This window comes from Carassius carassius, chromosome 33, assembly GCF_963082965.1.
Source record: "Carassius carassius chromosome 33, fCarCar2.1, whole genome shotgun sequence".
Lineage (NCBI taxonomy): Eukaryota > Metazoa > Chordata > Actinopteri > Cypriniformes > Cyprinidae > Carassius > Carassius carassius.
In genome coordinates this window covers 6,362,537-6,382,820 of record NC_081787.1, presented here as the reverse complement: position 1 = coordinate 6,382,820, position 20,284 = coordinate 6,362,537, and the positions used below count along the sequence as shown (strand labels likewise).

At 37.7% G+C, this 20,284-nt stretch overlaps 2 protein-coding genes and 2 non-coding genes across 7 annotated transcripts; all 4 read right to left on the bottom strand.

Annotated features, from left to right (window-relative positions):
- Nucleotides 1-736: 736 nt before the first annotated feature.
- On the bottom strand, nucleotides 737-8,197 carry LOC132113596 (P2R1A-PPP2R2A-interacting phosphatase regulator 1-like). 4 transcript variants are annotated; one of them, XM_059521440.1, is made up of 10 exons: nucleotides 7,296-8,197; nucleotides 5,879-5,954; nucleotides 5,749-5,802; nucleotides 5,450-5,493; nucleotides 5,145-5,199; nucleotides 4,368-4,472; nucleotides 4,195-4,280; nucleotides 4,016-4,080; nucleotides 3,837-3,933; nucleotides 737-1,159 (listed from the first exon to the last, which is right to left on the bottom strand). In XM_059521440.1, exons 1-10 carry the CDS (start codon nucleotides 7,391-7,393, stop codon nucleotides 1,021-1,023), a joined length of 819 nt encoding a protein of 272 aa, XP_059377423.1. In that variant the 5' UTR covers nucleotides 7,394-8,197; the 3' UTR covers nucleotides 737-1,020. The 4 variants fall into 4 exon arrangements, with proteins under 4 accessions (XP_059377423.1, XP_059377420.1, XP_059377424.1 ...); XM_059521437.1 differs by having other exon boundaries at nucleotides 737-1,162; nucleotides 7,296-8,196; XM_059521441.1 differs by having other exon boundaries at nucleotides 4,016-4,077; nucleotides 7,296-8,196.
- LOC132114398 (small nucleolar RNA U109) lies at nucleotides 4,554-4,710 on the bottom strand. Its single transcript, XR_009425318.1, has one exon. It is a non-coding gene; the product is annotated as a small nucleolar RNA U109 (small nucleolar RNA).
- On the bottom strand, nucleotides 6,350-6,487 carry LOC132114397 (small nucleolar RNA U109). Its single transcript, XR_009425317.1, has one exon. It is a non-coding gene; the product is annotated as a small nucleolar RNA U109 (small nucleolar RNA).
- Nucleotides 8,198-11,480: 3,283 nt separating the features above from the next.
- LOC132113595 (hypoxanthine-guanine phosphoribosyltransferase-like) lies at nucleotides 11,481-18,844 on the bottom strand. Its single transcript, XM_059521436.1, has 9 exons — nucleotides 18,686-18,844; nucleotides 15,317-15,423; nucleotides 15,006-15,189; nucleotides 14,711-14,776; nucleotides 13,993-14,010; nucleotides 13,813-13,895; nucleotides 12,954-13,000; nucleotides 12,444-12,520; nucleotides 11,481-12,313 (listed from the first exon to the last, which is right to left on the bottom strand). The coding sequence occupies exons 1-9, from the start codon at nucleotides 18,716-18,718 to the stop codon at nucleotides 12,266-12,268; spliced, it is 663 nt and encodes a 220-aa protein (XP_059377419.1). The 5' UTR covers nucleotides 18,719-18,844; the 3' UTR covers nucleotides 11,481-12,265.
- Between the last annotated feature and the right edge of the window lie 1,440 nt (nucleotides 18,845-20,284).

Sequence of the window (20,284 nt, the reverse complement as noted above, 5' to 3'; positions counted from 1 at the left end):
AATTCCTTTGCACTTGTCTGCTTCTCACATTTTAAACTGCCAAATGTGTCGCTGTTAACAGCCTCCGAAAATCACAGAAAATCCTTTTAACTCTGTAGAGCGCATTCTCCTCCAAATCCTTCCTGAATAACAAAAACAGGGCAAAGTCTCTGTGCGAGAGGTAAAAACATACAATGGACATCATTCATCGGAGCACGGATGTTTTGCTCCGTTCTCTTAAAGCTGTGAAAATGACAACACGGCTATACGCACGTCTTTCGGTTGACAAACATCAACACAGGCAGTTTAGTTTCTCTGTAGTGTTCAAATCGAGGATTTAGTGGTTACCAACAGCTGCAATAATAAATCCCATCTGCAGTAGTTGTGTATCGCAACCATGAAATGTCATACTAACAGAGGATGAAGTGCCAAGCTCTGAAAACACCTTCCTCCACCTACATGAAAATAAAGAAACGGCCATTCCTGAAAAACTCAAATGAAATGAAATTCAGCCTCTGTAAAGTGCAGTTGCACCGCTAATAAAACCCCAGAAGAGGCAGCTGTCAGTTTGCCGGTTGAGCTCTTTGCCTCTGCACGCATCTTATGTACATACTTACAATTAAAAGCAAAAAATAAGTTAAATTCTCACACACACACACACACAATACCGGTTGGCAAGCTGAGATTGTAAATCAAAGAACGTGCCTGTAGTTGTTCTCCCGTTTTTACAACCGTTTTCTTTTCAAAGCATTAACAAAAAACTAAATCCAAGAGCCTCTTCCATGACATTGTTCACTTTGATACAGATACATACACCATGTTTTACATCTATTTATAGCAGCTGATGCAAAAAAACATCCACAGTCTCTCCATGCCCTTAGGGTCTGTCCCACACGGAATACTCTCACCTCGCTTTGAATGTAACATAACGGGACAATTCAGGGAAAAAAACAAAAGCCATGTTGGGATAAAAGTCAAATGAGTGGGAAAGGGCCTGAGAAGCGGCCCAGTCTTCCTCTGATGTCCGTGATGCTCAGCGGATCACTTAGGGGAGAGGTCCTGAAGGGGCGTGAGGGAAGAGTTACTGGAGGAAGGAGACACTCCTTCCATCTTGGCGGGAGAGTCTGAGGAGGAGCCCACGCTGCTGAGACTCCCATCCAGAAGATCTGGAGGAGACAGACTGCTGGAGAGACAGAGAGAGACAGAGAGAGAGAGAGAGAGAGAGAGAGAGAGAGAGAGACACACACCGAGAGAGAGAGAGACCGAGAGAGAGAGAGAGAGAGAGAGAGAGACACACACCGAGAGAGAGAGAGACACACACCGAGAGAGAGAGAGAGACACACCGAGAGAGAGAGAGAGAGAGAGAGAGAGAGAGAGAGAGAGAGAGAGAGAGACACACACCGAGAGAGAGAGAGAGAGAGAGAGAGAGAGAGAGAGAGACACACACCGAGAGAGAGAGAGAGAGAGAGAGAGAGAGAGAGACACACCGAGAGAGAGAGAGAGAGAGAGACACACCGAGAGAGAGAGAGAGAGAGAGAGAGAGAGAGAGACACACACCGAGAGAGAGAGAGAGAGAGAGAGAGAGAGAGAGAGACACACACCGAGAGAGAGAGAGAGAGAGAGAGAGAGAGAGACACACACCGAGAGAGAGAGAGACACACACCGAGAGAGAGAGAGAGAGAGAGAGAGAGAGAGACACACACCGAGAGAGAGAGAGAGAGAGAGAGAGACACACACCGAGAGAGAGAGAGAGAGAGAGAGAGAGAGAGAGAGAGAGAGAGACACACACCGAGAGAGAGAGAGAGAGAGAGACACACCGAGAGAGAGAGAGAGAGAGAGAGACACACCGAGAGAGAGAGAGAGAGAGAGAGAGAGAGAGAGACACACACCGAGAGAGAGAGAGAGAGAGAGAGAGAGAGAGAGAGAGAGAGAGAGAGAGAGAGAGAGACACACCGAGAGAGAGAGAGAGAGAGAGAGAGAGAGAGAGAGAGAGAGAGAGAGAGAGAGAGAGAGAGAGAGAGACACACCGAGAGAGAGAGAGAGAGAGAGACACACCGAGAGAGAGAGAGAGAGAGAGACACACCGAGAGAGAGAGAGAGAGAGAGAGACACACACCGAGAGAGAGAGAGAGAGAGAGACACACACCGAGAGAGAGAGAGAGAGAGAGAGAGAGAGACACACCGAGAGACACACCGAGAGACACACCGAGAGACACACCGAGAGAGAGAGAGAGAGACACACCGAGAGAGAGAGAGAGAGAGAGAGAGAGAGACACACACCGAGAGAGAGAGAGAGAGAGAGAGAGAGACACACACCGAGAGAGAGAGAGACACCGAGAGAGAGAGAGAGAGAGAGAGACACACCGAGAGAGAGAGACACACACCGAGAGAGAGAGAGACACCGAGAGAGAGAGAGAGAGAGAGAGACACACCGAGAGAGAGAGAGAGAGAGAGAGAGAGAGAGAGAGAGAGAGAGAGAGAGAGAGAGAGAGAGAGAGAGAGAGAGAGAGAGAGAGAGAGAGAGAGAGACACACAGAGAGAGTTACAAACAGCTGGAATACATTCATAACTGAAATAAAAGTTTGCTATTCATTTCTGTCACAACAGTTTTGTGTAAAGTTTTAGCCAAAAAAAAAATACAAAAATAAAAAAGGAACATGACAAAATATTCTCTAGAATTTCTGCAAGGTATTTTAGAACCATTGGGGTTGATATCTATATTCCAGTATATGACACTTGATATGACCTTTAATTTCACTATTCAACAAAGTGATATGCTACTACACACAATACATAATTAGCCATATAAGTAAGTGTAAAATCAACATAGAGCCATACTATTTTACAGTATTACGAAAATAATGCTTCAAACTTTCTCATGCAGTAAATAAACCAAACAGTCATTAAATAATGAATCAAATTAAAAATGTAGACAATATTCTTTTTTCCTACATTATCTTATATCCACATTTGAGAAGAAAAAAAAAACTGCCACAAAATAAAGGGCATTAAAATAACTTATTTTTAATACTGAATTTTCTTTTGATCAGTCTAAATATTTTCTTAGCAACTGAGACTCTTATTATTATTATTATACTCATTATATAAATATTACTATTGTTATATAAATTCTAGTAAAAAACAAAAAAGGTATATTTTGCTTTACAGTAGTAAAATTACAATACTTATGACTTTACTTTCAATAGATAGCGGTCTTTTATCCTGGAAAATTACAGGGAAACTTTGGTTTCTATGACAAATAGTTTTCACTCATCACAAATCGTGGACGGTCCATGCAGACAAAAAACTAACATGTATGCTGACCCACCTGATGATACTAAAAAAAGGTTATGTCACACAGACAGTGCGTGGATTGTTATAGGACACTGACAGAAGTATACTTTGGGCTTAACGGTGAATAGAGCCACTCTTAAGATGTTGAAAACACTGGCTCATGAGCTGAGCTGCAAGCACGTAAATGAACAGAGTGCTACATTTCACTATGAAATATATGCAACACAATGGACAATATACTTCTTTAATAACACTGCATGTGGTGCGTCAACTCGCTGTCAGAGTGAAGAGAGAGCGAAAGTGTGCAGCTTGTATCGATACTGCAAGAAATCAAAGTTTCAAATGAACTGATATACACAAGTCAACATTTGAAGCCTCTCATCAAAGTTGTCCTAAAACAAAATTGATGACTTTGATGAACTTTTATGATCCGCTTCAAATGCTGACTACTGTATGCCATTGTTGCTGCTGTTTTTGGACAACACTAGTAATAGTATATATCCCAAAAAATATCCTAGTACACATACACTTCTGATATAACCTACTCAAAATTAAAATTCTCACCAGGAGTTAAGTTCGGGTAAGTGAGACACCTCTGTGGACAGCATGTTGGTGGTTCCCTGAAAGAGTCTCTTGGGCTGGCTTTCAGTCTCCATTTCACCTGAGAATTCACCAAAATATTTTACTTAGGCATCCCAGCTGTAACAACATCGCAAAAGAAAGTGTCATGATCGATACCTTACATTTGCGTTTGAGAGGGCCCAGAATACCAGGCCTGATGCAGTTGATCGGGCTCTGACTCCTCCTGCTGGGCAAACTTTTGATGAGTGATACCAGCTACTCAGCTTAATATCATACACTATTATACCGGATGTCGACAGAAAACCTTCCTGCTGCGGCGGGATGCCCGAACAGAACTTACCTGAAGCGGCGTGTCGGGCTGGGAACAGGGCTGGGCGTCAGACCGTTACTGGTCACCAGGATTTGAAGAGATGGAGAGAAACACTGCTGCTCATTGAAGAGAGAGAAGTCAGTTGAAGCATTAAGCCTTAAACAACAACAGTACAGCAAGTTATTTAAAAAAGGAAGAGATACCTTCTTTCCGATCCCTCTGGTGGGCGAAGGAGCAGGAGACACAGGCACAAAATCAATCCGCTTTGGAGATGATGACGATGAAGATTTCTCAAGATCATTATCACTCTACAATCAAGCACAACCATATAAAGCACTTACCTAATATGACAGAATTATTACCACTAGTTAACCACTTGATTACCAATGCAGTGTCGGAGTGTTATACTACCAATCCAGTCTGTTCTTGAGAGACTGGTGGCCCTGTTGACTCCAGGAGCTTTTTTTCTAGCATGCTTCCATTTTCTCTTCCACAATCCCATCAATAGGGGAAGAGGAAGTGTAGCAACAGAGCTACTGCATGCATCATGTTATCTGAGTGAGAACATTGCCTCAACTTTTACACACAATAACAATAATTGTGAAGATTCGGTTTAAAAAGCTAAATTATGCATTGTGCAATATTATTATTATACACACGGTTTAAAAGTTTGGGTCATTAAGTTAAATACTTTTATTCAGCAAGGAAGGAAACACAGATTTTTATTAAAAGTGATAGTAAAGACACTTGAAAGATTCTTGAAAAGACTGAAAAGTATTCTGAAAATATTTCTATATTTTTCTTGAGCAGCATATCAGAATGACTTCTGAAGGATCATGTCACACTGAAGACTGGAGTAAAGATGCTGAAAATTCAGCTTTGCATCACAGGAATAAATAACATTTTAAAATGCATTCAAATAGAAAAGGTTATTTTAAACTAATTAAATCAATATCAGTTTTTTTTAACCAGGCTCTTACCAGACTAAGACTCTCCTCCCAAGACTGGCTCATCTGCATGGCTGCCTGCACCTCTCTAGATCAATTGACATTATGGGAGGAAAATAAATACAGACAGGAAAAAATTCATAGATGCGTCACTAAACACCGACATTATTCCTTTCCACCAATTACTAGAGACAGGCAGTCTAACAGAAGCCCTCATTCCAGTGTGCACAGTGCATGTCGATTATTGTTATGAAAACTGGAAACAGACAAAACCTGCTGTCAGCAACTGATAAATGAGAAACCAATACCCTGGGGGTTCAGCAGATGTGAGCTCTTACCGTTCATGAGCAGTTTCACGGTTCATCACATCAACACCCTCTTCCTACAAATAAACAAACACAAAGAATGCTCATATGAGCGAATATCAGAATGAACTTTTTGTACATATGCCATGTTGCAGTACTAAAAACCAGTCTGAATCTGAAAAACAGGCGGTTTGTGAAAACACCAAAATGTAATTTTAAGCACACACTCCCATAAGCATGTTTTTTATAGGAGTAGTGAGTCTGACATGCTACGAAGATCTCAGACTAAGAAATAAGTCATATTTCAATGTAAACTGAGGCAAACTTTGTACCTGTTTGATCCTCTGCAGTCTTGTGCTAGGAACACGTACGGGCGAAGATGGAACCTAAAAATGCATTAAAAAGGTCTTTAAAAAAAGTCAATTCTCACATTAATAATGCATTCTGCAACTCTTTACATACCACACTGGGTCGAACAACAGTAGTACTGTTTCTTCTGCTGCGGAGAACCTCTCTCTGGAACACCTGTGAAGCATCACTGAAGAAAGAAAAGACCAACATCAGCGTGTACTAAAAACTATTCAGTTCAACTTTAAAGTCATGATAAAACTGTATAAGCAGAAACTGATCATTTCTTCTACATTGTAAAACATCCGGGTGTAACAGATTGCAAAAAAAAAAAAGTAGGGTGGGGTGGGGATTTGGTTCTATTCTGAGATGTGGGTTTATACTAAAAAATATTTGGAGAAGTCCTGCGTGCATCATCACCAGAGAGAAGTCCGGCGTTTCACCCGAAGGTCTAGTTATGACACTTTAATTAAACATTATGGAGGTCAAAGCATGTTTTACAAATGTTAACCTGTACAAATTAGTCACATTAAAATTTAAAACATGCATTTAAAGTGAATATTGGCTTTTAAACCATTGCAATCCTAATGTGCGAGTTTTATACTACCAATACAGTCTGTTCTTGAGAGACTGCTGGCCCTGATGACTCGAAGCATGTTATTCTAGCATGGCTTCATGTCTCTACTCTCTATGAGTGAGAGAGTAACCATAACAGTCATGCATGGTGTCTTGGTAAGCAATCCAGCATTTTTAGACATCAAAGGTGTGTAGGAGCTCACCATCAATGCTGGGAACATGATGCCCCAAAATTATTTGCATCCCTGTTTGCAAACCTAGATCCTAAATAGTTTAAAAACCAAAAAATTGCTGAATATTTACTCAACCTCTAGAGGAGTTTGTTTCTGCATCTGAACAGACTTGGAGAAATTTACATCAATTGCTCACCAATGGATCTTATCTAATGAATAAGTACCATCATAAACAAATAGTTAAAAACATCTTAATGATGGATTTATTCAAAAAAATGCAGGTTTTCGCTTCACAAGACATTCACTGTTGGACTGGAGTTGTGTGGATATATTGTGATGTTTTTATCAGCTGTTTGGACTCATTCTGACGGCACCCATTCACTGCAGAGGATCCATCGCTGAGCAAGTGATATAATGCTACATTTCTCCAAATCTGTTCTGATGGAGAAGCAAACTTATCTACATCTTGGGTGGCCTGAGGGCGAGTACATCATGAGCAAAATTTCATTTTTTGGGGGGAGAAATAATCTTTAAGATGAAATGTGTGATTTCCAGCTGTTTCAAGATGGTAAACCAGCTTCCAGGTAACCAAAACTAGCTTGACCACTTTAAACTGGTATGGCCAGTTTGGACCAATTAGAAACCAATCAGCTACCAGCTTAGGCTGGATATTTCAGCATGGTCAAGTAGGCAGCTCACCAGATTGAAAGACATTTCCAATAATCTACCAACACAATACATTTACTGGTCTAAACAAAACAGCATATGCTATCAGTCGTCACCTCAGGCCGTTTATCATGGGTTCGCTGTTAGATCGTCTCAAGTGTCCATCGAGTGACGACGGGATGTCCAGATCCAGCTCCATCTTCTCTTGTGACATTATTTCTTGATTGTTTACTGTCCTTAGAAGTATGCCGCATAAAAACCACGCAGGTAGCAAAGCTACATCGTTGAAAGACACAAAACAGATCAATGTCACGGTTCACAATGTGCTCATGTTGCAGCCTGTATAGAGAGACCGGGGCTTCTGTTGTTGTTGTTAAGGGTCAATGTATGTCTCGATCACAGCCTAAAGAAATGATCCGTGGGTTTCTGCAAACCAACATTCTGCTTGCTCGATCTGCACCGCGTATCTTTCTATAAAACTTTCTGTTCCAATCGTGTAGTTCCAGCGACTGGTTAGCTGTGAGCTAATATGTGAAAGGGGTTTGGCCCATGTACACCAATCCTGTGCTGTTAGCTTAGCTTAGGCGCACAGCACCTAAAACTGAGCAGCTCCGGCCAGATAACTACAATTCTAGGAGTGCATGTGGAAAGGATGCATGAAATCCCCCAATTCAGAGCATGAAAATAGAGCATTAAACCGTGAGAGCAATAATAACAAGAGCTGAAGGCACAACGATGTTCAGCTGGCCATCATCATGTTAACTAGCTTGCTTTTCGTAATGAGTTGTTGGGCACCTAGTCACTAGTCAAACGCGCGGCTCGTCTTCGACATCGTCTGTTTGCAAGTTTGGCGTTTCAGTATCTAGTTGAATGAGTTTGTAACATAGTTGCGTCAATCATAGGTAAGAATATTCTGTTTATCTATTTTCTGGACACTGCAGCGTACCCACAGCTCAGCTAAGAGTCCCGCCCCTTCTGTGCCTACCGAACTGACTGACAGCATCGTGAACCAATCAGAAACGCGATGGACGCCGGCGAGCCTTTTTGAACAGCAAACGATCGGGGATATAGCCAATGGAATCACACTTCCTGGAGACGTTTCCTAAGCACGTCCCTGCGCACGCCGTTCAACACATGCGAATTCTCTTTGTGGCTTTGAAAAAAGCCAAACTTTAAATCTTTTTAAAATTGAGAGATACTTTAAAACTTGTGACATACGTACACCGCAGCTAACATTATCAATAGGTTACATTTAGGATATTTGACATTTAAAATCCTAGGGTAATAAGAACATTTATGACACAGTATAAAAGTTGTCCACTTCTTCCAACTTGTCAAACAAATTGTTTACTGAATATAATATAAAATATAATATAAAATGTATAAAATATAAAATGTATAAAATAGCCTCTGATTTATATATATATATATATATATATATATATATATATATATATATATATATATATATAATTTAGTGAGTGAGAGTGAGTGTGAGTGAAGGATTTAGGAAAAGCATAATGACACAGCAATTAAGCTTTATTTATAATTTCCACATGCATCAGACCTTAACCTCCATCTAAACATCACTGGGTGATGACACTCCACCCTAAAACCAAATTTTGCATAAAATGGCTGTGCACAGAACACAGCAGCAATGAGCAACACCAGAGTCACATGTTTCTTCACAGCTCACTGTGAGGCCTCTTGTCTGGCAGCAGACAATGTTTCTTTTCTCTTCTTTTAATGAGAGACACAAGATTTTGAGCCAGGTGACTGCAAGGTCATCACGCAGGTCAGGTGATGGCAACTCCAGCTGACTTTAATAAATGAATATCACCTCTCTCTCTCTCTCTCTCTCTCTCTCTCTCTCTCTCTCTCTCTCTCTCTCTCTCTCTCTATATATATATATATATATATATATATAAAGATAACAAAAATACTATGTAGAAAGAGTTGCATGTTTAAAGATTCAGTGAGCAGAAAGGAGACAGCAATGGTTGCATTAGCTTGTATTAGTAACAAAATGTGCATGGAAACAATTATGAGGTTGAATTATAAAGCTAATATGGTTTTTATTAGAATATGCCCCATTAAAATCAGAAGCTCTGTGTGTTGGGAACAAGTTGGCTGCTTTCAAAGGCATGACAACATCCTGATGAGGGGATACAGTGTGTCTAAGTAGTAAGAACGTGCCACGACACTGCAGTTGCACTCCTCCTCCGTTACTCTACGGGGGATGTTGTACAGCTCGCGCTCCCATAAAGCTTTGCAGGAGACCATACAATGAAATTTGGTGCGTTTTTTTACATTTCGGCGCCATTTTCGATTGGACCCGAGGTAAGTTTGGATTTTTTGAGGAATTATTTTTTTAGGACCCCCCCTCCCCCTCCGTGTTCTCACGCTGTCAAGCTGTGTGTTGTTCATTAATTTCTGAAGCGTCTGACCTTCCGAGAGAAACGGAGGTGCTTCGAGACGCCTTCACGACTTCTGCGCCTTTGTTTGAAAACCATGTCGCGCGGAGAAAACTATCACACTTTAACGCAACTTGGTCTGCATGCTCATAATCTGAAAGATGTTTCATTTTGACGCGTGTCAAACAAAAGTTCGCGTTTTTTATCGCTCGTTTGTTTTCAACTCGCATTTCTCAAAATATCTTAGTAACCAACATCCTCTTTTATTATTAGTACGAAGTTGTCTATTTAGGGAACCTGTATAGTCACAACTGAGGAAACACCCCACGGTCTTTTTGATAGACACTGTATTCGAAGGAGGTCGGCAACTTACATTTAGGTTGGAAATATATATATTTGTACTTTTTCATTTTTGATTCCGCAGGCTATTTCTGTTGTTATATACAGTTGTAAAATGCTGAGTAGGCAGCAGTTAACTACACCCTGTATGTGGCATCCAGCTGAATGTGCGTCTCTGGAGTTTTTCTTACCACCTCAGCATATGGCCTGTACAAAATATTAAATAAACCATATAATATTATTACTTTGACTTGCTGTGAATACGCTGATGATTCCTTTTAGCAAACGTGTGAGTGTGTATTCAGCTTGTTTCTTCAATGTAGCCAGTCAAGTTTTCTGTAAATTCCTTATATTTTTGTAATTGCATATATTTGTTTTATTTTAATTTTTAATGTGCATATTTATTTAAAGAAGTAACGCCTTCTGTACACCAGACCGTGACAGGTATTGAGGATATGTCTGGTCATGTCTGCCTGGCAATGGCTCTTATTTTTTGTTCTTCATTAGTTGCTAACCAACAACTACGGTACAAACAACATCCAGCGTTTGAAATAATAAATTCCCATTATTTAAGAGCAAATGTATTATTAATACGAAATTAACAGAAACTTTTTTTTTAATCTGGTGTTTATGCATTTGCATGTTGTATTTTCATATTTATCGTTTTATATAGATCTTTTTAATTATCTAATACAAAGAACCATGTTTTTTATTATTTATTTTCAGTTAGAGGATATAATCTTGAGGCCTTTCTTACCACCCTGTTGTTCCTCTCAGACTCTTCAGGGGGCGCTCGTCCTCTTAATGACATGTGGAACTATCAATACAACAAATAAATATTTCCATAATTATATAGACAAGTGCAAGTTGAAGCCATACTTAATTGAAAGGAGACTGAACATGTCAGTTGCTCTGTAACAACTCCAGCAGCTCGTCATGGTTTTTTGATTATGGAAATGCAGCTAGAGGAGTTGCTTCTGCCTGTTCCACCAGCAACATTTCAGTAACCCAGCATAAGAGCCCAACAGATCTAAAGGGAATGTGCTATAGCAGCACATAAATACTGGAGCTGAATATGGTGTTATCCAGTATTGTTGTTCTGCTATAGTAAGACCTGTCAGCGCTTACAGACTCCAAAGAGCCACAGCAGATCCTTGGCCGAGAGCTGACCATACCCATGCATTTCTGTGATGGAAAACACCACCTGTCTGTACTCTAGATAAACAACGCTGTTAAATAAAATCAACAGTCAGCTAACTGATCTTATTTCATTATGCTTACCTGTTCCTTGTGTTGTCATTTCTATTGTACTGTAGGTGCAAGATGTATGCAGAATAACAGTATGTGTATTCTTATGCTATTTATTTCTAAAACATACTGCATGATAATATGACCTGTTTAACAATGTTGGTCATGACTTTGATAAAATACGTTAATACTTAAAATTCTTTAAATAATTTAATCAAATTTAAGATTGACAGGTGGTTAAACAGTGGTGAGGTCACATTTTTTTACAAGTTTTTCTTCATTTTCATAGCATAACATATAAGGCACTGTAAGATTTTTTTTTCATTTCAATCTCATTAATATAATTAGTAACCAAAACTACAGTAAGTGGACACAAATAAATATCTTGACAGGAAAATTAAACCAATACAAATTACAAAAATTAAATAGTAAAAACAGGGCGATATTTGGCTTTAAAATGTCAATAAATTTGAAATATGATTGGAAAAAAAGTACATTCACATGTAAAAGCATTCAACATATTCTATATTACAATACTCACAGATTTTAATCAATAATAACAGGGTTCATATTATGGTTCCGAATAGACTTTTGGAAACACCAGTGGTCTTTTCAAATTCACACATTGTATGTTCACTTCTGAATAGCAAAGCAAGGCAACCTAAAATCAATATTCTGTTTAATCTAGCTAGTCTTAAATCATAAACACCTATCCATAGTGTCTTACACACACACAAAAAGGTTATAATAAATCAAAGGGAATCTGACCATTACATAAATGGTTGTTTAAAACACCCACTGTAATGAAGAGCAGTCTAACCCTGAGACCTCTGTTCTCAGAGACTGAATTGAAAAGCGTTTGTGGTTACTAATGTGTGTGGGATGCCTGTGGAGGTATAAGCTAATGTAAATGTAAGGTGCATTGATTTACAGCACACACCTCACCAGAGACGCTGAACAAAGGACCTGCTAACCTGCGGTGAGCTGTGCAACTGAAAAAATACAAAATGGATAGAAAATAATAATAAAAAAACCATCCACTAAGAACAAATGGTACACAGTTAGAGGGGGAAGTTCAGGGCTTCTCATGCTTTGTACTTCTCCTTTCCTGTTTCACTGATGACGCATATGTGCTACAAGTCAAAATGAGAGAAGCAGTTAGCAGAAATCGCGGCGCAATCAAACAGATGTGCATGTTTTAATGAGCAACTATTTGTATTTAAATTATAAAGGTATTCTAAATGATGAAATGTTGCTACTTACATTTAAATCCCTAAAGTACTCATTGTAGTCAAGTGCATATCCAACCACAAATTTGTCAGGAACCTCAAATCCTACAACTAGAGGATAGAGGGGGGTTAATTAAAAAGTTATTATGTACAGACCGGCTCAAGAAATATTTATTCTTACTATCAAAGCTGAAAACAGTTCTTTTGCCTAACTAATATTTTTGTGGTAACTATGAAAATCATCAGTACATGTGTTAGTCTTCCACCTTGTGGTCAATACATAGCATTGCACTGTTAAGGGCCCTAGGACATAGACTGGTCAAAAGAAGTTTCCAGGTCAAAATAATTGACTTGATTCCCTTTAAAAATAAATCAATGCGCTTTAGTGTTTTAAAGGTGTTTGTGCAACCCTGAGAAATCATAAGCATGCATCCATTTATAAACTTGACTTGTGTGAAGTGAATTGAATTCTAAATATATCGATGCCATATAGAATTGCATGCCAAAAAAAAAGGCTGGAAATCTTTTTCAGAAATCCACTCACAGTCTGGTCTGTAGCCAACACTCCTTGGTGTCCTTTTCACCAGCAAACTGCAAAAAAAAAAAGAATATATATAAATAAAATATAGGAATATGTAAAGTATACAGGAGCGTACAACTTCTAAAACTCAAAAGTAGATAGAAGTTTCTGGCATTTGTTGCATTAGTGATGAATAATAGACAAGGGAGTTACTAAACAGAGCTTAGCAATATTTACATACAGTACAGACCAAAAGTTTGGACACACCTTCTCATTCAAAGAGTTTTCTTTATTTTCATGACTATGAAAATTGTAAAGTCACACTGAAGGCATCAAGGGCTATTTGACCAAGAAGGAGAGTGATGGGGTGCTGCACCAGATGACCTGGCCTCCACAGTCACCAGACCTGAACCCAATCGAGATGGTTTAGGGGTGAGCTGGACCGCAGACTGAAGGCAAAAGGGCCAACAAGTGCTAAGCATCTCTCTGGGAACTCCTTCAAGACTGTTGGAAGACCATTTCAGGTGACTACCTCTTGAAGCTCATCAAGAGAATGCCAAGAGTGTGCAAAGCAGTAATCAAAGCAAAAGGTGGCTACTTTGAAGAACCTAGAATATGACATATTTTCAGTTGTTTCACACTTTTTTGTTATGTATATAATTCCATATATAATTCCAAATGTGTTAATTCATAGTTTTGATGCCTTCAGTGTGAATCTACAATTTTCATAGTCATGAAAATAAAGAAAACTCTTTGAATGAGAAGGTGTGTCCAAACTTTTGGTCTGTACTGTACAGCTTACATAAGCTGATGCAATACCTACAAGACAAACACTCTGAGACACACTGGTTACCTCCATTTTATTCATTATAGTCATCTGTACCTGGCCACTTTGACCATTTTAGGATTATATTGCTTGAGTAGTTCCAGCAGGGTCTTCATTGTCTTCCCAGTATCAATGATGTCCTAATAAACAGAGTGAAGGTTACATAAAACACATTTAACATTTGTTGAATAATGCAAACTATTTCAAAAATAAAAGTAAAAATAAATGTATATATACCTCAACAATCAAGACATTCTTTGGTGTCAAAAAGAATATGTCAAGAGAAAAAGAGAAACAGTTTTAACACATTTGGATGTTTAAGAGACTGCAATGACAGTATTTGATCAGCCAATTATTACTACCATATTATTACAACCATTTATTTTTGTAATTATTGTTCATGTACTTTCATTCAAAAGTGAGAGCTCCATATGAATTTGTGATCTTTGTGAAAAAATATGTTATGTTCACCAAGGCTGCATTTATTTAATCAAAATATAGTAGTGACTATATATTGGAATATATTTTAAAATGTCATTTATTCCAGTAATACAAAGCATCGTGACTTCATTCTTCAGTGTCACATGATCCTTCAGAAATCATTCTAATATACTGATTTGGTGCTCAAGAAACATTACTTATTATTTAAGTTCAAAAGAACAGCACTTATTTGAAATACAATCTTTTGTAACATTATAAATGTCTTACAGTCACTTTTAATCAATTTCATGTATCTTCACAGAATAAAAATATTTATTATTATAAAAAAACATTATCTGAGCACAGAAATTAATTTTGAGACAAAGTGTTGACAGTAATGGACTTAATTCTGAATTAGCTTTTTTAACAAACCAAGGTACATTTTTTACCGATAATTAAAAGCATGTAACAGACAGTTACTGAATGACATGATCAGAAAGATTCCTTTTAAATAATGGAGATGGTTTTTGCTAACCTTTCCTGTGAGTGTGGACAGATCATCTCCGCCGATCACTTTGATGTCACCTGTAGATTGGTCATTCTGTAATATTTAAAGAAGGGGAATACACAGATTCAGACATTTACACGAGTCAGTCCAGACATTAAAGTGTTAAAGCACTTAACTCTGACACAAGTATGTATCACAAGTGTCAATTTTCATTTATGTTGTCAAAATAATTATAAACACACGTTGACAATACACAGAAGGGAGCAGACAGGCCTGACTGAATTTACATTCATTAAATAGGATGAATGAATAATAGGCGTACTTGGTAACTCTTGAGACGTATGAAGTCCACAGTCATGGGAATGGAGCGATCGCTGTTGCGATTAAGCGCTTTGATGTAATCTAAGAGGTCAGCAAAAAATTTGTAGCCCCCTTTGAGCACACACAGGGCCACAATATGATGCGCACCCATGTCCTTCATGATATCTCTGGCCAGACGTTCAGTTCTGTAGGAGTCAGGAGATACTAGTCAGCCAATACGCAGTGTCAGCAGTCTTCAGGTTGCATGTTATTTGTAATGTGAGTGTTCATTAGGCAAGACTAAGAAAAGAACTTGTTTGATGTGGCTCGTACCTGTCCATGATGAGTCCATGTGGAATATACACCCGCTCCAGGTCAGACGCATAATGTTTCGGTATACAGAAGAGGTCCAGGTCATAACCTTGCTCCTCATCATTGATCTAAAACGCACAAATGACATTACATCATAGCTGATAGGGCAAAGAACAGTGAGCCAACCGTTTGACAGATAACATTTTATCTAGTCGACAGAAGGACAAACCTGAAATAGGGCAGTAGAAGAAAGGTGATCTTTACTTCAACCTTATCTTCTATTGCCTAATCAGCTCTCATAAGCACTGGTTAGTTGTGACAGCATTTGTCTCTAACATCTGCAGTTATATTCTCGACAGAAACGTCCTTAACAAATTGACTTAAAAAAAGAAATGCATATATTATCTAACTGACAGTTTCTTAAGCATATACCCTAGAAACGATTTAAGTTCTTGGACCAAACGTAATATTAAGAATATTGTTACAGTGCTGAGTGAGAAAGATGTACAAATAAACAAGGACGGTCGGGATGAAAAGTGTAAATGTTGAGGTAAGCAAAGAGTCTTCTTGAGTGAAAAATAAGTGTGCTTAATTGTATTGAGTGTGCACATGTTGTGTACTTGTAGTTTACAAACCTGTATTTGCAGATTACAGAGAAGAAAAAAAACACTCAAAGGGATGCACCCTCATGTCATTCACAAAAGAAAGAAGATATTTTAAGAAATGTTGGCAGTTGGAAAAACAGTTGACGGTAGCCTTTTCCATGCTTTTTTTTTTTTTTTTCATACTATGGAAGTCAATGGCTACCAGCAACTATTTGCTTAACAACATTGTTCAGAATATTTTATTTTGTCTTGAACAGAAGAAAGAAACTCATACAGGTTTGGAACAACTTGATGGTGAGTAAATTATAACTAAAATGTACTTCTGGTACTTTTGTGTCCTTTAATGTTTTACATCTTTACTTGTGTTCATGTGTGTGTGTGTGTGTGTGTTTTTAGCATTTTAATTAAGACTTGCTGAATCCCCCTAGTTGAGAAGAACTGTTCTGAAATAGGAATGCAAATCTAGTATTTTCCATCCTATTAATGAAAAAGTATAACCTGTTCTGCTGGTGGATCTGAAAAGAACCTTGACTGGAAATCTTTCAAAACAACAAATGGTACATGTAAAATGTGTAAAAAAAATAAAACTTTTCTAACTGTTCCTCATAGTGGAAGCAAAATAGAAGCAGATGAATTCCAAGTAAGCAGCGATTGTTTGTTCATAGCTTGTTCATTGTTTGTTCTTCCCAAAAGTGTCATCACACTGCTCTCCAAGGACTTTCAGACAAATAATGAGCAGCTATCAGGAGAGGTTTGTCTGGGAGCTTGCTCCTTTCTGCTTACCACTGGTGCCAATATCTTAAGATTCAAACCCCATCAATAGACAGGGCTATGATAAGATATGGAATTTAAAGTGTAGTATGCAGTGTTTCTAATATTGCTGCAGGAACATGCATTAAGGTTGTTAGCTGTCAGATCTAGAGAGTCGTATTCCACATCAACAAAATTCCTGCTATAGACTCACATGCATGTCACATGTCTTTCCTCAGCTGTCTTTCCTCAGTATACTGAGCCAATGTTCTGCATTAAGAATGCATATCAATTGATGGTTATTATTTTAGCTTTTCAGGTAACAGAAGTCCCAGAGTATATATAACTTACTCTTTGGTGTGTCCCTGGATACTGTAGACTGAAGTCAACAGTGTGGTTTAACATGCCTATAAAAGGATTAAGAATCACCAAAAAAAAAAAAAAAAAGCATGAACATGGTCTGCATGACTTGTGCGCTATATTACATGCCTTCTGAAGTCATGCACTAGAGATTATATGAGGAACAGACCTAAACTTAAATCCGTCTCTATTGAAGATCCCAAAATCCACCCTAGCTTGCCTTGCTGTTTATTATAGTATGTGAGAAAAGCACATACACTATAAACAGTTTAGTGGAATTGTAAGTTTTCAATAAATCATTGCTCCGGTTACAAAACTGATCAGGGCTGTTTCCCAAAAGCATTAAACCTAATGGTACAGAGCACTAGTGCCAATAGTTTCTACAGTATAAGGCTTAAAGGGATAGTTAACCTAAAAATTTAAATTCTGTCATCATTTACTCATCAACCCTTACAAAAAATAACCATGGTTTTATTATAGTAAAACTGTAGTAAGTAACCCATGGTTTTTTGGCGTGTTGACTACCATTTGTATAACCACAGATTTACTACAAATACCATGGTTAAACTATGGTTAATTTAGCAAAACCATGGTTAATTTGTGGTTACCGTGGTTTAACTATAGTAACCATGGTTTTTTGGTTTTATTTGTAGTAAAACCATGGTTAATTTTCATAAGGGAAGTTGTTCCAAACCTGTATGAGTTTCTTATTGTATGAGTCTTTTTAAAGAATGTTGGTAACCCAACAGTTGTTGGTCTCCAATTGACTTCCACAGTATGTATGTGTGTGTGTTTCATTTTTAGTTGAACAATATCTTTACAACACTATAGGAAATGCAGTCCAGAATGATGTGTTCCTCAAGTTGATATTTTGTGGTTTATTACGAGTATTTTAAACTTTTATTTGATTATGCAGCCTTCTAAAGCTTGATGTCTTCACTCACTAGTTAGTGTCACATGGAAAATGCTGACCAGGACACGCTTAAAAACTGTATTTGGTGTTTTGCAGAAGAAAGGAAATGTATACTGAATTTGTAATTACGACACGGGGGTTAGAGGTCAGAACTGACCGACAGAATTAAAATGATTCTATGAACTGTCGCTTTAAGAGTGTAGTGTACCTATTGATTCATTAATAAATCCAATCACGTGTTACAAAGCGCGGGATGGGTCTGTCTAAAATTAAACCGTCAATATAATAGCTTAATTTAGGGCGGAAGACGATGGTTGACTCCCCTGAGTCTCTTTGAAAAAGCTTTAAATCATTGTCATTATGTCACTACGGAAACATCCCGCAAAGCACGTTACATTTATTATCACTTTATAACAAACTGAAACGAACTGCAATCTGATCATACAACCGATCACGTGCAGTTTTTCTTTCTCATTTTCCACTAACGTTAGCCATTCGTGCAGAGGTGAATGAGCTGCATCACGTGTGCGATGCGTGAAACGCGTGCTTTCCATCCAGGCCCCTAGACTTCACACAAATATTTACGAATCACTATAAATACATTTATGTATGCAAACAGGAAAATTCATGAGAATAAAAGAGCTATACAAATATAGTTTTATACTAAAACACACTTCCAGTTTATTATCGGTGTAGTGACTAATGAGTGTTCACGCGCCGGTGTAAATGACTGAAAGCGTGAGTGTGTACAGTAACTCCTACCACGACACAGGAGCTGGCAGACGCCATGTCCATTCCGACTGAGCTGCTGCAAACGCCCTCAATTATGATGAGAAATGCTAGGGGAAGTTGTAGTCCTTCCTGTTCTCAATTTCACCTTTAAAAGACTGAGCGAGAACTATTCTGTAACCTTCCTCACATCACAAGTGTGGTTGGTTGTTTTAGCATAAGAGGAGGACTAAAGTCTGTCGACCAATCAGCGTTGAGCACAAGGACCACGCTCGCCACAATATAATTTAAAGTGACAGACCCTTCAAATTACTACTGTTTTAATAGGAGTAAGGGCATAATAAATTAAGAAAATAATAAAATAAATATTAACATATACATCCAACAAGTCCTAGTTAAACAATACAAATAAGAAACATAAATAATAGTCAGCTAAACGAAAGTTACACACAGATATATAAAGAGCTGGGTAGTAATCTGGATTATGTAATCAGATTCCAAAAACTAAGTACTTGTACTTAGATTAAATTACATTTTAAAATACCCTTAACTAGACTAGTTAGTTTTTTTTTATTGATTACATATTCACACACTAGCAACACTTGATTTTTTCTAATTCTTATTTTTCTTTTATTTATAAGATTTAAAAAAAATATTTTAACTAAGTAACACATTTGTATGTTCACGGTTCTCTGATGCTGCTTTAATTGTCACACATGACATGCAGCTAAAAAAAAAAGTAAAAAATGTTTTATTCTGATTTATGCCATTTTAAAATGATTGATTTTAATTTTTTATAATTCAACTAATTATTAGATAATTTTAATATGGTACAAGATTATCCTACTTAAAGTGATAAACGAGTTTGATCAAAAGTAATCTAAAAGTAGTCCGCTTATAGTAGCTAAAATGTGTAATGTAATGGTTTACGTTACAAACTAAAATTTTTGGCCATGTGATTTGGAATCAGTAACGAACTACAATTTGTAGCATAAAGTTTTTTTTTTTTTTTACCAGTTCTCTAAACTTAAATTCCATGAATATATTTAAACTTTAGCAGTTTATCTGAACACAATTAAAAGAAGAAAAGGATCTTTTTCACAAACAGTAGGTTGGGAACGCCAAATTGACAAACAGAAATTGACATTGTACATTTTTTAAATACTAATTGGAACAGTTGTTAAACAAAGCAGTGGTTTGAAATGTATTTGTGTTACCACATTACCATTTAGGTTGTAAAACATTGAGAATAGATTAAAGTCTGTAACACTTTTTTTTACAGCATCCTTGTCACACATTACATGTACTTACTATAGTATTAACAGTATGCATATTCCCATGTGATGTGACTAACAATAAACTAAATCCTATAGTAAGTACATTTTGTTAATTTATATTATTCAGTTAAGTTAAATTACAGTGTAACAAGGACACCTTTAATTAAAATGTAACCATAAGGGCTATCCATAGGTTCATTAATGGCAGGTTCTTCATTCAAATGACAAATTACCCAATAAAGTGCGTGTACCTGCATCTCATTTAGAAGGCTGTGTCCTCCGAGGTTGCATTTAAAGGCTGCATACATCATCGGGGTAGTCGCATTTAAGAAAAATAACTTAAATTGCAAAGTAA

What these genes read in the sequence shown, in the direction of transcription:
- LOC132113596 (XM_059521437.1), bottom strand. Translation starts at nt 7,393, where the DNA reads ATGTCACAAGAGAAGATGGAGCTGGATCTGGACATCCCGTCGTCACTC. An exon ending in CTGTTGTTCGACCCAGTGTG is followed by an intron (nt 5,803 to 5,878) that starts GTATGTAAAGAG and finishes ATGCATTTTTAG; the next exon opens with GTTCCATCTTCGCCCGTACG. An exon ending in CCAGAGGGATCGGAAAGAAG is followed by an intron (nt 4,281 to 4,367) that starts GTATCTCTTCCT and finishes TTCAATGAGCAG; the next exon opens with CAGTGTTTCTCTCCATCTCT.
- LOC132113595 (XM_059521436.1), bottom strand. Translation starts at nt 18,718, where the DNA reads ATGGACATGGCGTCTGCCAGCTCCTGTGTCGTG. An exon ending in CATGGACTCATCATGGACAG is followed by an intron (nt 15,190 to 15,316) that starts GTACGAGCCACA and finishes TGACTCCTACAG; the next exon opens with AACTGAACGTCTGGCCAGAG. An exon ending in TGTTGGCTACAGACCAGACT is followed by an intron (nt 12,521 to 12,953) that starts GTGAGTGGATTT and finishes TCTATCCTCTAG; the next exon opens with TTGTAGGATTTGAGGTTCCT.